Raw genomic sequence first — 19,223 nt, 5'->3', positions numbered from 1 at the left:
AAAAAAACCCTAAGTTTAGCAGAAGGAAATAAATCATAAAGATCACATCAGAAATAAATGAAACATAAATGAAGGAAACAATAGCAAAGATCATTAAAACTAAAAGCTGGTTCTTTGAGAAGATAAACAAAATTGAGAAACCATTAGCCAGACTCATCAAGAAAAAAAGAGAGGAATATCAAATCAATAGAATTAGAAATGAAAAAGGAGAAGTAACAACTTACACTGCAGAAATACAAAAGGATCATGAGAGATTACTACAAGCAACTATGTGCCAGTAAAATGGATAACTTGGAAGAAATGGAAAGAAATCTTAGAAAAGCAAAACCTTCTGAGACTGAACCAGGAACAAATATGAACAGACCAATCACAAGCAGTGAAATTGAAATTGTGGTTTAAAATCTTCCTACAAACAAAAGCTCAGGACCAGATGGCTTCACAAGACAATTCTACCAAACATTTAGAGAAGAGCTAACCCTATCCTTCTCCAGCTCTTCCAAAATATAGCAGAGGGTAGAACACTCCCAAACTCATTCTACGAGGCCACCATCACCCTGATACCAAAACTAGACAAGGATGTCACAATAAAAGAAAACTACAGGCCAATATCACTGATGGACATAGATGCAAAAATCCTCAACAAAATACAAGCAAACAGAATCCAACAGCACATTAAAAGGATCATACACCATGATCAAGTGGGGTTTATCCCCAGAATGCAAGGATTCCTCAATATACGCAAATCAATCAATGTGATAAACCATATGAAAAAATTGAAGGAGAAAAGCCATATGATCATCTCAATAGATGCAGAAAAAGCTTTTGACAAAATTCAACATCCATTTATGATAAAAAAAAAAACCTCCAGAAAGTAGGCATAGAGGGAACTTTCCTCAACATAATAAAGGCCATATATGACAAACCCACAGCCAACATCGTTCTCAATGGTGAAAAACTGAAACCATTTCCTCTAAGATCAGGGTCAATACAAAGTTTCCCACTCTCACCACTATTATTCAACATATTTTTGGAAGTTTTAGCCACAGCAATTAGAGGAGAAAAAGAAATAAAAAGAATCCAAATCAGAAAAGAAGAAGTAAAGCTGTCACTATTTGCAGATGACATGATACTATCTATAGAGAATCCTAAAGATGCTACCAGAAAGCTACTAGAGCTAATCAATGAATTTGGTAAGGGACAAAGATACAAAATTAATGCACAGAAATCTCTTGCATTCCTATACACTAATGATGAAAGATCTGAAAGACAAGTTAAAGAAACACTGCCACTTACCAATACAAGATAAAGAATAAAATGCCTAGGAATAAACCTACCTAAGGAGACAAAAGACCTGTATGCAGAAAATTATAAGACACGGATGAAAGAAATTAAAGATGATATAAACAGATGGAGAGATATATACCATGTTCTTGGATTGGAAGAATCAACATTGTGAAAATGAATATACTACTCAAAGCAATCTACAGATTCAATGCAATCCCTATCAAGGTACCAATGGCATTTTTCACAGAACTAGAACAAAAAGTTTCACAATTTGTATGGAAACACAGAAGACCCCAAATAGTCAAAACAATCTTGAGAAAGAAAAACAGAGTTGGAGGAATCAGGCTCCCCAAGTTCAGACTATACTACAGAGCTACAATAATCAAGACAGTATGGTACTCGCACAAAACCAGAAATATACATCAATGGAACAGGATAGAAAACACAGAGGTAAACCCACACACAGATGGTCACCTTATTTTTGATAAAGAAGGCAAGAAGATACAATGGAGAAAAGACAGCTTCTTCAATAAGTGATGCTGGGAAAACTGGACAGCTACATGTAAAAGAATGAAATTAGAACACTCCCTCACACCATACACCAAAATAAACCCAAAATGGATTAAAGACCTAAACATAAGGCCAGAAATTATAAAACTCTTAGAGTAAAACATAGAACACTCTATGACATAAATCACAGCAAGATCCTTTTTGACTCATCTCCTAGAGAAATGGAAATAAAAACAAAAATAGGGGCTTCTCTGGTGGCACAGTGGTTGTGAGTCCGCCTGCCGATGCAGGGGACGCGGGTTGGTGCCCCTCTCCGGGAGGATCCCGCATGCTGCAGAGCGGCTGGGCCTGTGAGCCGTGACCGCTCGACCTGCGCGTCTGGGGCCTGTGCTCCGCAGTGGGAGGGGCCACCATGGTGAGAGGCCTGCATACTGCAAAAAATAAATAAATAAAAATAAAGAAATGGTACCTAATGAAATTTAAAAGCATTTGGACAGCAAAGGAAACTATAAACAAGATGAAAAGGCAACCCTCAGAATGGGAGAAAATATTTGCAAACGAAGCAACTGACAAAGGATTAATCTCCAAAATGTACAAGCAGCTCGTGCAGCTCAATATCAAAAAAAACAAACAAACAATTGATAAATGGGCAGAAGACCTAAATAAACATTTCTCCAAAGAAGATATACAGATTGCCAACAATCACATGAAAGAATGCTCAACCTTACTAATCATTAGAGAAATGCTAATCAAAACTACAATGAGGTATCACCTCACAGCAGTCAGAACAGCCATCATCAAAAAATCTACAAACAATAAATGCTGGAGTGGATGTGGAGAGAAGGGAACCCTCTTGCACTGTTGCTGGGAATGTAAATTGATACAGCCCCATGGAGAACAGTATGAAGGTTCCTTAAAAAACTAAGAATAGAACTATCATACGATCCAGCAATCCCACTACTGGGCATATACCCTGAGAAAACCATAATTCAAAAAGAGGCATGTACCACAATGTTCATTGCAGCTCTATTTACAGTAGCCAGGACATGGAAGCAACCTAAGTGTCCATCAACAAATGAATGGATAAAGAAGACGTGGCACATATATATAATGGAATGTTACTCAGCCATAAAAAGAAACGAAATTGAGTTTTTTACATTGAGGTTGATGGACATAGAGTCTGTCATACAGAGTGATGTTAAGTCAGAAAGAGAAAAACAAATACCATATGCTAAGACATGTATGTGGAATCTAAAAAAGAAAAAAGTTTATGAAGAACCTAGGGCCAGGACAGGAATAAAGGTGCAGACATAGAGAATGGACTTGTGGACATAGGGAGAGGGAAGGGTAAGCTGGGACGAATTGAGAGAACGACATCGACTTATATATACTACCAAATGTAAAATAGATAGCTAGTGGGAAGCAGCTGCATAGCACAGGGAGATCAGCTTGGTGCTTTGTGACCACTTAGAGGGGTGGGATGTGGAGGATGGGAGGGAGACGTATTGGGAGGAGATATGGGGATATATGTATATGTATAGCTGAATCACTTTGTTATAAAGCAGAGACTAACACACCATTGTAAAGCAATTATACTCCAATAAAGATGTTAAAAAAATAAAAAGTGGTGAGATAGGACATCCTTCTCTTATTCCTGATCTTAAAGGAAATGCTTTCAGCTTTTCAGCATCGAGTATGATGTTATCTGTGGGCTTGTCATATATGGCTTTTATTATGTTGAGGTATGTTCCGTCTATATGCACTTTGTTGAAATTATTTTTATCATAAATTGATGTTGAATTTTGTCAGAATCTTTTCTGGCATCTATTGAGATGATCGTATGATTTTTATTCTTAATTTGTTAATCTGTATCACATTGACTGATTTGTGGATATTGAAATATCCTTGAATCCTTGGGGTAAATCTCATTTGATCATGGTGTAGGATCCTTTTAATTTATTGAATTTGTTTTGCTAATATTTTGCTGAATATTTTTAGATGTATGTTTATCAGTGATATTGGCCTGTAAAGTTTTTTTTTGTGTGTGGTATCTTTGGTTTTGGTATCAGAGTGATTCTGGTCTTGTAGAATGAGTTTGGAAGTGTTCCTTTCTCTTCAGTTTTGGAGTAGTTTGAGAAGGATAGGTGTTAACTCGTCTTTAAGTATTTGATAGAATTTACCTGTGAGGCCATTTGGTCCTGGACTTTAGTTTGTGGGGAGTGTTTTGATTACTGATTCAATTTCATTACTGGTAATTGGTATGTTCATATTTTCTATATTCTCCTGATTCAGTCTTAGGAAATTGTACATTTCTAGGAATTTATCCATTTCTTCTAGGTAGTCTGTTTAACTGGCATTCACAGTAATCTCTTATGATCCTTTGCATTTTTGTGTGTCAGTTGTAACTTCTTTTTCATTTCTGATTTTATTGATTTGGGTCTGCTCTCTTTTTTTCTTGATAAGTCTGACTAAAGTTTATCAATTTTATTTTATTTTTTTGAAGGAGCTCTTAGTTTCATTGATTTTGCTTCTATTCTTTTTAAAAGTCTGTAATTCATTTATTTCTACTCTGATCATTTCTTTCCTTCTACTATGTTTGGATTTTGCTTTTTAATTCTTTTTCTAGTTTCTATAGATGTAATTTCGGTTGTTTATCTGAGACTTTTCTTGTTTCCTGAGGGAGGCTTGTATTGCCATAAACTTCCCTCTTACAACTCAGAACACAGCTTTTGCTCTGTCCCATAATTTTCGGATCATTGTTTTTATTTGTCTTCAGGTACTTTTTTGTTTCCTCTTTGATTTCTTCAGTGACTCATTGGTTGTTTAGTAGTGTATTGTTTAGCTTCCATGTGATTGTGTTTTTTGAAGTTTTTTTTCCTTGTAGTTGATTTCTTAGTCTCATAGAGTTGTTGTTGGAAAAGATGATTAATATGATATCAGTCTTCTTAAATTTATTGAGACTTGTTTTGTGGCCTGGCATGTTATACGTCCTGGAGAACGTTCCATGTGCACATGAAAGAAATGTGTATTCTGCTGCTTTTGGATGCAATGTTATCTCTCTATATATTAAGTTAATCTAGCTTAATGTGTTGTTTAATGCCAGTGTTTCCTTACTGAGATTTTGTCTGGATGATCTGTTCATTGATGTAAGCAGGGTGCTAAATTTCCCTACTATTATTGTGTTACCATTAATTTCTCCCTTAATATTTGTAAATATTTGCTTCATGTATTTGGGTACTCCTATGTTGGGAGCATATATATTTATAATCACTATATCTTCTAGTTGGTTTGATCTTTTCATCATTATATAATATCCTTCTCTGTCTCTTGTTACAGTCTTTGTTTTAAAGTCTATTTTGTCTTATATAAGTATTGCTACCCTGGCCTTCTTTTCATTTTCATTTGCATGAAATACTTTTTTCATCCCCTCACCTTCCGTCTGTGTGTCTTTGGGTCTGAAGTGATTTTATTTTAGGCAGCATATACTTGGGTCTAGTTTTTGTACCCATTCAACTACCCTAGGTCTTTTGGTTGGAGCATTTAGTCCATTACTATTTAAAGTAATTATTGATAGGTATGTACTTATTGTCATGTTGTTAATTGTTTTGAATTTCTTTCCTATTTAAAATTGGGATATTTTTTCACAGTGTTTTTTTTTTTTTTGCATTAACTTTGCTTTTTCAAAATATTGCATTAAAATATTGTTTTCCTTGGCTGCTGTTTTGATACAAATTAAATTTTGCCTAATCTGCTTTATTTTCATCACCTTAGTCACCAGCATCTGTGGTTCTTTATACAAATTTGACTCTGCAGCTCTTTTTTTTTTTTCTTTTTTTAAACTTTTTCTTTGTATTTTCCCTCTCGAAAAGTGTTAACTGCTTTTGGGTTGTTAACTGTTTTGGTTGCACCTGATTAAGGGGTGCATAAACAGATAGTTGCTACAGAATAAAAGCCAGTAAGAAGTGTATCTGTGGAAGGGATTTTGGTTTGCTGATCCCAATGCTATGATAATTAAGGTTATGTTCTGGAAGATGCACCAGAGGAGGGGAAGGAGTGAGTAGATCAAGGCTCTTAATGACTAGCTCCTTGCCTATAGGTTCCTAAAGGCTGTTGGATGGGAGGGGAGCGCAAGTGTGTAGCAAGGCCAGGAGTGTTGTTTGGGATACAGGTTTTCTTTTTGCAAGACAACTCATGCTTTGTGTTCTGAGTTGCAAGTGTGATAGACCTGGTGCCTTCTAAACAGTGATTGGAAGTTAATATCCAGCATTTTATTTTTCCTGTTGTATATGTGGGATGTGTGTGTGTGTGTGTGTGTGTGTGTGTGTGTGTAAGAGAGCCAAGAATGCCCTCAATATTTTCCTCTTTTATGTGATTGCTGGAGAATGTCCAGCAAGAGGCAGCAATTCTTTTTTTCAATGAAGATCTCCTTCTAGTGAAAATCGTGGAATGAGTTTATAGCTCCAGATACCTAAGCTTTGTAGAGTGATTTATGGAAGAGCTGTTTAGCAACTTTGTTCTGTATATACACTATTAGTTTAGTTTGTGTGCTAAGCAGCAGACCTATTTTTTGAAGCAATTTTCCATATCACTTTTGTCTTCTCCCTATTTTAATGCTTTTGCACAGTTTTGCCAATAAATAGCAGAAACTTTGTTTTCTCATTTTCTCAAACCAACTGACCAAAGATGATGCAGAGAAAGTAAATTCTTTGAGAATGCTTGGAAGAAACTCTCAGGCATTTACCATAATATTTGCAGAACAGTTGGTGGTCCAGTCTTTTGAATCTACCTGCCACAAGGAAAACTCTGACAGCACTTGGATGGATTAGATGTCAAACCACAAATGTGAAGATGTAGAAACCAGTCAGATTCTTGGAGTCCTAGAAGGTAATGGTGGGAAGTTTCAACAGGACAGTGGGAGATATACAGGTAGCCATGTAGTCATTACCAGGGCAGTCCTGTTACATACAAGATCCCAGAAGGAGGCAGAGCATAGCATTAGAGGAACCAAGCAGCAGGAGGGGACTGGGATGTAAAGACTGTGTCTAGTCTTTAGAATGACTGACATGAGTCAGCATACTCAACAGAGAAAAATCAGGGTGCTTTGAAATTAAGACCTGTTAAGTAGAAGGATAACGTTAGGATCAAGGTACTAAAATTAGGTCCTCTTGGTGGAACCAGGGTTGGAATAAGATATGCAGATAAACTTTATCTTGTTACAGTCCCCTTTATAGGGCTAGTATTGGTCCCAGAGAAGGATGTATGGGCTGTTCTCATAACTGGAAGATTAAGTAATAGAGGATTTAAATAACAGGGTATGGCAGCTTATTCTTACTAGGTGCTAACTATGTACTACAGATGGTTTTAAAAGCTTCAGATATATTAACTCATTTGGCCCTAATGACAACACTATGAATTAAGTAGTATTATCCTTTCCATTGGTATAAGTAACTTGCTCAAAATCGTAGTGGCAGAACTGGGATTTGGACTCAGGCAGTTTGGTTTTAGAGCCACATTCTTCACCATTATGTTATGTTATTTAGACAAGCAGATCATTGCCTCACCAAATTTAGAGCTTCAGTAGTTCAAAGGAACAGAAATCTGGGTGTATGGTTAAACTTGAATTTGGTGGCATATCTGGGAATAAACCCTTTCCCTAAGTACCTAGGAAATAGGATGTCTCCAGTGAATTGGTGAATATGATAGAGAAGCTTCATTCAGGAGACTCACTTGCAGGTGTTTCAGATTGGTCTTTCTAGAACTTTCTAGAATTCAGCCACTTCTTCTCATTCGTGCTGACTCTGGGGGGCTGTTCTCTGAGTTCTGATATATTCATATGCATTAGCTCTTGAGTTATTTGACTCTGTTCAGGACCCCATTCCATTCTCATATTCTCACTGTGGGAGCTGTCCTCTTCTCAAAGATTCACTATACCACATGTCCTAATTTCCATCTGACTCTCTTGGTTCAACCTTCACATTTCCTCCAAAAACATTTCAACTGAAGTTAGAAAACAATGTTCAGTGGCTGGTTAACAAATATTGTTACCCTAGGAAGATAGTTAATTAATGTTTGTTTTAAATTAAAACACCTTAAATTACTCACTTGAAATATAAATACGTATTTAACTTTGGCATTTTATATTCAATACGAGGAAGTAGAAAGGCCATTTTCTCCTGTTTTGGTTAACAAATTTACATGTCATGTGGATCTTATTCTCCTATAAAATTTCTATAATGCTAACTATCTGAAGAAAGCATTTAGCAATTACTTACTACATAGTTGTATATTTACCATTGTTGTCTTGTACTGTCATTGAGTTCATTAATTATTATTTAACTTTTCATAGGCTTGTCTTCCCAAGTGGATTATTAACTCCCCAGGACAGGAATCATACCTCATGGGTTTCTTTCCATGGCCCCCAGGGCAATGCCTTACACATAATGGTATGAATATATATTTTTTTACTCACAACACTGACCTTTTATTATTGAACACTGACAGAAAGAGAGGGGGAAAGAAAGTGAGACGGGGAGAGAGAGAATCAGGGAGACAGAAAGAGAGAAAACATTCATCCATCTGTGTTTTTCAAGGAAGTGGGTTATTCATAACTTGTACTAATTTTACCTCCTACCATTCATTCCTATCTTACAGAGGCTGGGCTCTCTGTGCATCTTGAGCAGCTAATCTGTATGCTCTAATAAGCCCTTTTAGGAATTCAGGGTTGGTGTTTTAAACCACAGTCCCCGAATCATACAGTGTCTTCAGAGCCCTTAATTGATTTCAGAGGTGAGAAAACACTATTAGTTGGGAAGACAAACCTGTTATTTTATCGGAGTTGTTAGGCTGGCCATTGAATATTTTAGTAGGATACAGAGAAAGGAGGTTTAAACTCTCTACATGAGCATGTGACTGAAGTCTTCTTCTAGGAATAAAGTGAAAAAAAGGAAAAAGAAAAACGGTTTCCCCTCTGCATGGCTGCTGGGAATACCTAGAAAGTGATCTGTCTGCATTCACAGTAAGTTATGTCTGAAAGGTATTCCTATTTACGTGTGGGAAAGGGCAGAAACATGTCTAGGTGGTCCTGTTGGCAGAAGAGCCAATGACATATGAGGAGAGGGAGGAGGTTTGATCTTGGTGTTTGTAATAATAATAACTAAGAGTTATTGATTCATTGATATATTCTAGAGATTGTTCTATGTGCTTTCAATATTTTAACTCATTCAATCTTCACATCAGCGCTATGAGGTAAGTAGTGTTAATTTCCTTATGATAATGATATTGAAGAACTTTCTCAAGTAACAACTAATAAGTGATAGAGCCAGTATTTAATCCTAAGCAGTTTGACTGTAGAAACTTGTGGGCCAAGATAGTCTTTGTCTCGTCTATCAACTATGCCACTGTAGTTTAAAAGCTGTCCTAGAGGGTTTCCCTGGTGGCACAGTTGTTGGGAGTCCGCCTGCCGATGCAGGGGACGCAGGTTCCTGCCCCGGTCCGGGAGGATCCCGCATGCTGCGAAGCGGCTGGGCCCGTGAGCCATGGCCGCTGAGCCTGCGCATCCGGAGCCTGTACTCCGCAAAGGGAGAGGCCACAACAGTGAGAGGCCCGCGTACCGCAAAAAAAAAAAAAAAAAAAAAAAGCTGTCCTAGAGAATACGTAAATGTGTAGGCATGTCTGTGTTCCAATAAAACTTTATCTATAAAAACAAAGGGCCAAATTTGGTCCATGGTTTGCCAGCCTCTACTCTAGAGCTCAACTATTTGCCCTTCTACAATTAAAGTGTCATTTTTTTCTTTACTGTGAATTTACATGTGAGGGATTAATTATTTTTTGGATTACCCATACCAAATAGTGAGTATTGTTTTTTTTCTTTTTCTTCCTTTTTCAAATACTTCATCTTTCTGGTAGAACTAAAATAAAATCTGGTGAATTACGGCAACAGATCCTCTTGTTTCACAACATGAATCTTTCCAACCTCAGCAACTGGTTGTCAGGCATTCACTTTCTTGACGGCATTATGGTGATTATGGTGTCCATAATCTCTGTTTCCTTTCCATATGATGAGGCTACTATTAAGGCTCTCCTAACACCTGCTTGGACTTGTTTTCTGAATTCAAGTTGTCCCTACCAATAGATTGAGTATTAGATGAAACTTCAAGAAAAGAGCTGGTCACTCGGTCTGCTTGGGCTCCTTTTTGTATGACCCCAGTTACTAGAACAGAAACAAAATCTCTGGAAGGGGCTGATTAATTCAGAAGGGGATGTGGGGTCAGGGGATCTGGACAGCATTGAACATAGGTTGAAGGTAGAAGAATTAATATTAATACTAATAATTAACTTTTATGAAGCATCTTACAGTTTACAAAATACTTTCCTCCTACTCCTACTGATGACCAGCCCAGCTCTCTCCTCCCCTCCCCTCCTTGGGTGCTTGGGGATTTGTTTTAATGGTGTTTCAGAGTGTAAGGCTGCTGATACAATCTAATCTGAGCAGATACTGGGACCTGAGCATATTACTTATTCATCTGTTTGCTGATAGAGATGGAGGTCCAAGCTTGACATCAGTAGATCCAGAAGGAGGTTCCTTTATATCTTCTATCTCTTTAAATCTGGGTCCTGCATGTCAAAGAGAAGAAAAGTACATCATTTAGAAGTGCATCTGTCATTTACGTGCTTGGAAACATGTCACAGTGAGTGGTGAAACATTATTAATTTCTTTTGCCCTCAGAATAATTCATGCACTTACAAGTATAATATGCATCACAATGAAATATTTGGATGTAAGTGTAGGTGTAATTAACGTCAGAAAAATCTCTGAAACAAGGGAAGCAAGGAAAATCACAGTTCAGTCAGCTTCAGACATCAGTGTGGCAAAGAATTTTGGGACATGCTATAACCTTGTGTAGCCTTGGTAATTAATTAAGAGGGTTAATGAAGGGAAGAAATGGGAGAGCTGCCTCCAAAGCTCTTAGACCTGTGGATGAGACTTGAACTACTCATGCTGGTTTTGCATACTATCTATAATTTGGATCCTTTAATTCAACGTGATAACTATTTATTGAATCACTGTCATATCAAAAGCTCAGATCTAGACATGAAATGATATAAATACAATAATAATAATGTAGTAGTGCTGTTGGTGCCCTGCCCAAATTGCCCTTACATGGTTGCTGTGAATATTGGCTGCTAATTAGCTCATGGCTGCCCTTTTCTCCAGAGAATTGTCCTCAGCCAAATGGGAGCTGCCTGGACATGGAGGGAATGTCTTCCTCCCCACTCCCCAGGGGGCAGCCTATAGCCAATGATTGACATGGAGGGCTTCGATGAGGGGAGTGTACAAAGGGCTGGATCCATTCCAATGTGGATCCAACTCTGGTGCAGTTTATGCTCCAGAGCACCCCATGGGACCTTGCTGAAGCTAGATTTCAACTTAACTCTTCCTGCTGCCCTATCTTACTTCCCTCATTCTTTTATTCCTGAGACTTCTCCTTCAATTAAATCATAGGCACCTAAATCCTCATCTCAGATTTTACCTCTAGAGAGCCCAACCTAAGACACAGAGCTATCACTTATTGCATAAATTATTAGGGGCAAGGTGTTGGCTGAGCAATTTACACGTATTATCTCATTTGATCTTTACAATAACTGTAATGCTGTTGGAATTGAGGCTTAGAGTGGTTAATTAAGGTCTCAAAGTCCCACAGTTAATAGAGCCAGCTTTCTGGGACAGGTCTGTCAGACTCCATAGGCCTCATTCTTTCCAGGTGCCTGAGTTGAGTAAGACACATGATCATGCATGCTCCATACACCCACAGGAGCTCACAGTTCATTAGGCAGGGAAAGAAAATGCAAAAATATTATCAGAGAGATACAGGAAAGGTTATGGGGATTCAGAGGAGAGAGCTCACATCCAGTTGAAAAGCATGACTCTTTGTAGAGATTTTATCACATGCTTACACAGAGACCATGCTGATCTCTCAATTTTTCCATCTGGGCTCATGCTGGTATCTAATCTGGTATATTTCAAGCTTTGTACTTGAAGAATAGTCATGTGGACAAGATTGAATTATAGTTATATTGTATGAACTCCTTCATAAGCCTGTTGTAGATAAAACTTTTGTGATACCAAGGGAGGCATGGGACCACAGAACAGCGTTCCAAATTTTTCAATAGTCAGGAAGGGGACACCGCTTTGATATTCCCTTCTCTGAAATTGGCCACGTGAAAGTCATGAAACATCAGTGGTCCTATTCCCATCTTTTAGACCACTAGTCTAGAATGGTAGTAGTAGAGATGGAGAGAATGACAGGATTGGGGGCATATGTTGAACTAGAGCTGATAGATTTTTTAAGGACATGCTCATGAGATTGGATGTGACCTACATAAAATTTCTACTCTATTACTTTCCGCCCCCTAGGAACTAAAAGCTGGCATTTTTTCCCCAGGCCTCATAGAGAACAGAATTTAATCTGCATTAATCCTCATAGTTTGTTCCCCAACTAGGCAATAAACTGGGGAGGGATTATGGCTTCCTGTGATGTTCTCCACACAGGGTCTGTGCCTTTTAGGTGGGGAACACTCAGTCAACATTCTAGGTGATCTTCACATTGAATAGAGTTCTTGTTTTTGAGAAGTAAGTGAAGAATCAAACTCAAAGATTTCTTCTCCTAAACCTATTGCTCTGGTTTTCCCCTAGTAATCCATGATTTATTTCTCTTCTTCTCTCCTTGGAAATAGTAGAGAATAGTATATAGTAGTAGTATAGTACTATAATACTAGTACTAATAGTAGTATGTATGTCTTCACACATACATACACACACACATACATACAGCCCTAACAACTTTAGAATGATTTGCATGTTTTTCTTGGAAAATCCATTACATAATGATTTTAAATAGTATTTATTATCTGTGTGATTTGGTCTTTGTAAGCAAGGTACATAATCTCTTCCATTTCATCTACAAAGTGGGCTAATGATGCTCCTATCAACCCCTTTCCAGTGTTTTAACAAGTATGCAATGAAAATGCCTGGTAGAATAAATGGCTAATTAAGTGTAAGGAAATTACGATTTTTGTTTTTAATTCTTGTAACTTGGTGAATTTTCACTAGGCCAGATCATTGCTAAGTCAACGAATGATTTATGTTGATTTATGTGGCATTTCCTGTTTCCCTTGTGGTAGAAAAAGACATTCTTCAGCATTGCCTTGCTCTGACTTTCTTAAATACTCTTAGCATTTGTTTCAAGGCTGGGGATTACGCTGTGCTCACCTTGTCTAAGCTAATGTGTCCTTTGCACCGTGACCAGGGACTGCGGAGTCCAGCACAAACTGATGGAAGCAAAAGGTTGCTGATTATATTGTAGGTCTACTTTGTAGAGGGAAGCAGTTTGGCTTTTTTCTAAATGTTTCTATGTATTACTCAGAGGAAGCTGTTCTTCCTCAAACTTGGAAGGCTTCTTTACTTCATTTTTTCAAAATATAAGAACACGCATCTAGAGTCTGGTGTTGCATTTTTTTCCTCCCCTATATTCTGGATAATACAAATGTTAGGGTTTATTCAAACTGTTCATGTGGAGACAATAGTTTTAGTTATAAGTATAAGTGGCTATATAAGGGATAAACCCTGTGTTTTTTGGAAAATTTTCATAGGAAAAAAAAAATTTCAAGGATTTTAACTGGAATTATCCTTCTGACAATTTCTCCTGTCATTTATATGTGCTGAGGCTTAAGTATGACTTAGGTCATAAATAACATCAGAATTCAAAGGAGCTCTAGAGGTTCCATCACATCTTTTGTTTACTTTACAGCAAGAGTAAAAGTTAGAATCAGGACTAGACCTCAGGGCACTGGGCTCCTAACCTGGGGTGTAGTCTCTATACCACAGAAGTTGGAAAGAATGAAAAGGAGTCTTGGGCCTGTCTTACCCCAACCTTCCTTGCACAGATGAGAAGACAGGCCCATATGCATTCAGGTCTTCTGGTTTGTGGCCATGTTTCTTCATAAATCACCAACTATATTAAATCAGATGATCTCCTTTAAGTAGCTAGAATATTCAAAAATAAGACAGATGGTTTGGAGTTTAGTTTAGATTGGTCTCTCTACTATACTTATAATAGAAAGTAGCTTGGAGTTTAAAACCCCAGTACTTTCTAAAAATAGTTGTAGTATTTCTAGGACCTGGTCAAAAACAGGCAGTACTTCACTTTATGGCCAGTAGAGGGCGATCAAATTAATACAATCCTTTTGAGCTGTTGGGCTTTCAATTAATGTATAGATATGAATAAATAAGACAAAGAACCAAATCAGTCTAAATACTTTAAAACAAACCATTTGATCAATATCCACTAAATGGAGGAAACACATTTTGCTTTATATACTACAGTCATTCACCAAGGAGTATTACAGTTATAGCACAGCCCATAAGAGTTTATTAATTAAGCCCCTGAAATCCAGGCTGCTTATTCCTCCATCACTGTCAAGATCTGGTGGCAGTCAGGTAGAAGACACAGGCATGGGACTTGCCATGTGTTTTTGTAACAATTTTAGAATTTTCATATTAGCAGCAACAGACAGCCATACTCTGCCAGAGTGAAAGGACCTCATAACAAATGTGATGGGGAGTAGTTCTTAAGTCATTCTTCATACCTCCCTCTCCCTTCCTATTCGATTTTCAGGGACTCAGCGATAAACAAATCACTGGTGGAGGATTCCACCTCCCTGGCTCATTCCACAGGCCTCATAAATCAAGTCTGCTCTTGATTAGAGCCATGGGCAGGTTCGCCACATTTGGAGACAGAATGAATGGCCCCATGGTCAGTGAGGTTTTTACAATCTTGAGACATGGACATGATTACGTTGAGAGTGAAGGCAAATACAGATTACCTGGTAATTTATTCATTTACACATTTGGGAAACATACATTGAACCCCTGATGTATGCCAGCCACTGTGCTAAAAGCTGGAGAAACAAACACAAGTAAGATATTTTGCTTCATTTAAGGAGCCAAGTTGGACTATTTTTTAAAAATAATAAGTATATTAAAAATTCTAACGGAAAAGAATACAGGAAATTCAACCTTTATTAAAGTTCTACTACTATGTATAGTTATAACAGCTGACATTTATTAAACATTTACTATATACCAGAACTCTGCTAAACACTTTACATGCAATATTCCATTGAATCCTCATAATATACTTATTAGATGCTGTTTATAGTCTCCTGATACACAGGGATGTTAAGTAAGTAGCCCAAGGTCATGCAACTGGAAATCAGAGACTATATCATATATATAAACTATATATGTAAATTATTACAAATGTAAGCATTACACATGTAAGTAAGGATTTGAACCTGAGTCTTATTCCAGAGCTGGAGAGTATAACAAGAAGACAGTAGATTTTTAAGTAGTGTGTGTAAGAATCACCTGGGAGCAGATTCGTTGACCATATTTTAGTGACTTGACCCTAATCATCTATAAAAATCACCTAGAAAGCTTTTTAAACTTACCTATTTGGCCCCACCCCAGATCAACTGAACCAAAATCCCTGGAGGTGGAGTTTAGGCTTCCTGTGAGTATAATGTGCAGACAGGGTAGTGATCAGTTGACTCTTGGACAACATGGGGATTAGGGAAACTGACCCCCACAGAGTTGAAAATCTGTGTATAACTTACAGTTGACCCTCAATAGCCATGATTCTGCATTGGCAGATTCAACCAACCATGGATCATGTAATATCTGTAATACCTATTTATTGAAAAAAAATCTGCTTAAAAGCAGATCTGCGTAGTTCCAGCTATGTGGTTCAAGCGTCAATTGTACCTTTAAAGGTCTGGGATGGGGCTCAGGGACCTGTATTTTTATATTCACCCCAGTGAGAAAACTTGCCTGAGCTCTACTGTTGATTAATCTAAACTATATCTAAACTACTGGGAGAAAGGAAATTGTTGTCCTCAGTGCAGCACACGATGAATTGAGGGAAGTGAAATCCCCAACAGGTCAATACTAGAGGGAGCTTGTGCTTCCAGGATTGGGTGAGAGATTGAGCACCTCCTTAAACTGTGTACCCTAGACACCTTACTTGCCTCACCTGAGTCCACCATCTTAGAGACACTCAGGGAAGTCACTGAGGGAGGAAGAGAGGGGAGAAAAAGTTGGAGATTTAAAAAAGGGTTGATCTAGGGGTGGAGAAATGGATATTTTCATGAAGTTCTCCTAGTAATTACTGTTATTTGTGTTCTCCTTTGAGGAAGAAAGATAAAAAGAAGGTAGGGGGCGTGATGTGGACTCTGCCGTCCTTTGTAAGGGGAGCCAAAAGAGTAATAAGCCTGTATCGTGTCTAACATATGTGCCTAACATCATGTTATTTAATTCCATTAGATTCCGTTGGCAGTTATCATTTTATTATTATCTCCATTTTGTAGATACCAAGTGAAATCTCAGTCAAGGGTGGTCATTGGCCCAAGGCCACAGCACTTTAAGTGGCAAAACTGGGATTTGAACCCAGATCAAGCTGGCTCCAAAGTCTGAGATAGTGCCACTGCCTCAGGCTGGCTCCCTGCACATGTGGAGACATTTAACGTGTGACACAGCACCCACACCCGTGTGAAGTCATATCAAACTAGCTAATCAAGTGAGGGGACCATCTTGTGTGGTAAGGAGAAACTTAGACCATGGTACTGAAACAAATGAGACAGCCATGGAAGAAGAAATGTACTGAGCTGCATTCCTCATTTTGTGTGTGTGAATCACTCACCAAGCAGTAGTCCCCAGGTCTGTGGCTGAAGGAAAACTTCAAAGATGAAATCACCACAGTCTAGGCAAGCAGCACCTAGTTGCCCAAACAGTCATGGTGCATCATTCCACTTGTTTATGCAGTCGGATAGTTAGCAAAGTTCGATTTTCCCTATTAAGGGTCAGAATCCCAGACACAGGCAGGTTAACTGAGACCCTCTGAATAGAAAGGGGCTAACCTATTCTTGAGCACAGCTGACCAGCTCCTGAGGGGGGACAATAACGAGATCAGGGTGACACCTAATAAAGTGACAAATGTGCAGATGAGCACAAACCTGGCTGTCACTGTGGATTGTGCTGTGGACACCTGGGAGAGTGATTAGAAGGAAGCTGCTAAAGGAGCAAGTAACAGATTTACTCTTATAGTCACCGCAAAACCTTAAGTCTCTTTCGTTTGGTACTAGAGCTTTCCTCTGGTGCTAAATAGCTTAATCAGGGCCAGGTGCTAAAACTACCTCTGGAAATTGTTTATAAAACACAGATTTTTGGTGTCACCTTTCAGATGCTGATTAGAAGGTCAGGGGAGGTTTTTTGGGTAGTTTCAAAATCTCTCCATGTTATTCTTATCACCTTAGGCTGAGCCCTACAATTCTAAAAGCGTAAAGTCAAAGATAAAAAAAAAAAGAAGTGAAAAGTTTGATCTCCATCAGTCCAGCTTCTGGGTATATAGCCAAAGGAGATGAAAACAGTATATCAAAGAGATATTTGCATCCCCATGTTCACTGAGGCATTATTCACAATAGCCAAGGTGTGGAAACAACCTAAGCATCCATTAACAGATGAGTGAATAAAGCTGACATGGTATATATATAAAATGGAATATCCTTCAGGTATGAGAAAGAAGGAAATCCTGCCATTTTTGACAACATGGATGGATCTTGAGGGTTTATGCTAAGTGAAAAAAGCCAGAGAAAGACAAATATTGCATGATATCACTTATATGTGGAATTTTTAAAAAGTCAGGCTCAGAAACAGAGTAGAAAAGTAGTTGCCAAGGGCTGGGATTTGGGGGAAATAGGGAAAGCTTAAGATGAATAAGGTCTGAGGATATAATGTAAACCATGACTATAGTTGATAACACTGTATTTTGCTAAGAGAGTAGAACTTAAATGTTCTCACCAAAAACAGAAAAAAAAAAAGATAAATATGTGGGGTGATGCATATGTTAATTAACTAGATGGGGAGAATCCTTTAACAATGTGTATGCATATCAAATCGTCATGATGTACACTTTAAATATCTTACAGTTTTGACAATTATATCTCAATAAAGCTGAAATAATTTTTAAAAAAGAAGTGATCAGGGCATGTGGATAGCAGGTAAAAAATCTAATAAATGCAATCCCTGAATCCATGAATTTATATTCATGTCAAGATTAACTGTCTTCCATATAGGGTGGGGTAAGTGAGTATATATCTGGGATAAGATGCATTTTGGATTTTGCTTAATTTTAATTCTTAAAATTAAGAATCATTTCTCATTCTTAAATCTGTAATGCAGTTGAGAAAATTTTATTTACCAACATTCTTCTTGAGGAGAACACTGTATTTTTTTGGAAAAATGCTCAGAAAAATTGCTTAGTAAGGGGTGGGGACATGTTTTAAGTGCCTTTGTTTTCCTGAAAATCTTGGTGTTTGGGTTTGCCTCTTAAGAACTGAGGGAGTGCGGAATATGAGCGAAAGTAATTTAAAATTCCACAAGGGAAGGAACAGGATCCAGGAAAAGAGAGCCACATGTGGCAGGGTGGCTAAGGAGGGATTTTGGAGAAAAGAATTGTTTGTGGATTTTAATTTTTAATGAAATGCTGTGAACTCCAAAATATGATCATTCTTCATGACTCCATCACTCTTCAGTACAGACTACCAAGAAAAAAAGAGCAGAAAAGAGAGAGAGGGGGAGGGAAGGAGGAAGGAAGGAATTCATTAACTAGTGTATCTACAAATTACTTTAGAACATTCCTATTTAAATCTTGTGCTATATGTGTTTAGCTTAATTTTATCCATACCCTGGGAAGAGCTAACATTTGAAGTGCCTTGGAAAAGAATACATACTCCAGAGGGTAGCATTTGAGAGACAATGATGAGGAGCCAACAGTTCAAAGGCAGCCGTGATAAGCAGTCAACATTCCATATCTAAATCTACACCTAGAGACTTTGTGGATTAGCACAAGAAATGTTAGAAATAATTTTTTATTGGTGAAATGAATGTTATTCAAAACATGTGGATTGGCTAGAAGTACCATATGGTCACCACTGCCCTTGAGTGAATGAGGTATGAGGATCTAGCAAGCCCCAAACCCTTGCACTGCTTTCTAGTGGTGCCCATAGCTTGGTCCTATGTCCAGCTTCTTAGTAGAAGATTTGGTTGCCTGATTCCAACTAGAAGATTGGCTGGATTTTGCTGCTAACATAGTGTCATATTTGGCTCAAATAACCCTTTCACAGAAGAATCCTTCGGAAAGTGCCTCAAAGAACAGAGAGATGGTGCTTTACCACCTCACAAAGAAAGTAAAAACTTTTGTGTATATACTCATGAATACAGGTCTGTATGTGTTGTAGAAATCAGTTGGAGACATGTATATATTGAAGCATCCCATATAGTGACCAATTATGGGGGAAGGGACCTAGCCCTCACC

At 38.0% G+C, this 19,223-nt stretch overlaps 1 protein-coding gene across 7 annotated transcripts in view; it reads left to right on the top strand.

The window, feature by feature from the left end:
- CA10 (carbonic anhydrase 10) overlaps positions 1–19,223 on the top strand; it is a 619,992-nt gene that overhangs the window by 46,800 nt on the left and 553,969 nt on the right. The window contains exon 1 of one of the 7 annotated variants that reach the window (XM_067717560.1): positions 6,573–6,678. The exons of the other annotated variants lie outside the window; for them this stretch is intronic. Coding sequence (XP_067573661.1) covers positions 6,621–6,678 — 58 coding nt within the window. The 5' untranslated portion in view covers positions 6,573–6,620. Of the gene's footprint in view, positions 1–6,572; positions 6,679–19,223 lie in introns of those variants that run through there. 7 annotated transcript variants of the gene reach the window in all.

Source organism: Pseudorca crassidens, chromosome 19 (genome assembly GCF_039906515.1).
Source record: "Pseudorca crassidens isolate mPseCra1 chromosome 19, mPseCra1.hap1, whole genome shotgun sequence".
Lineage (NCBI taxonomy): Eukaryota > Metazoa > Chordata > Mammalia > Artiodactyla > Delphinidae > Pseudorca > Pseudorca crassidens.
The sequence above is the reverse complement of the archived record's forward strand: the minus strand, read 5'-3'. Positions and strand labels throughout refer to the sequence as shown.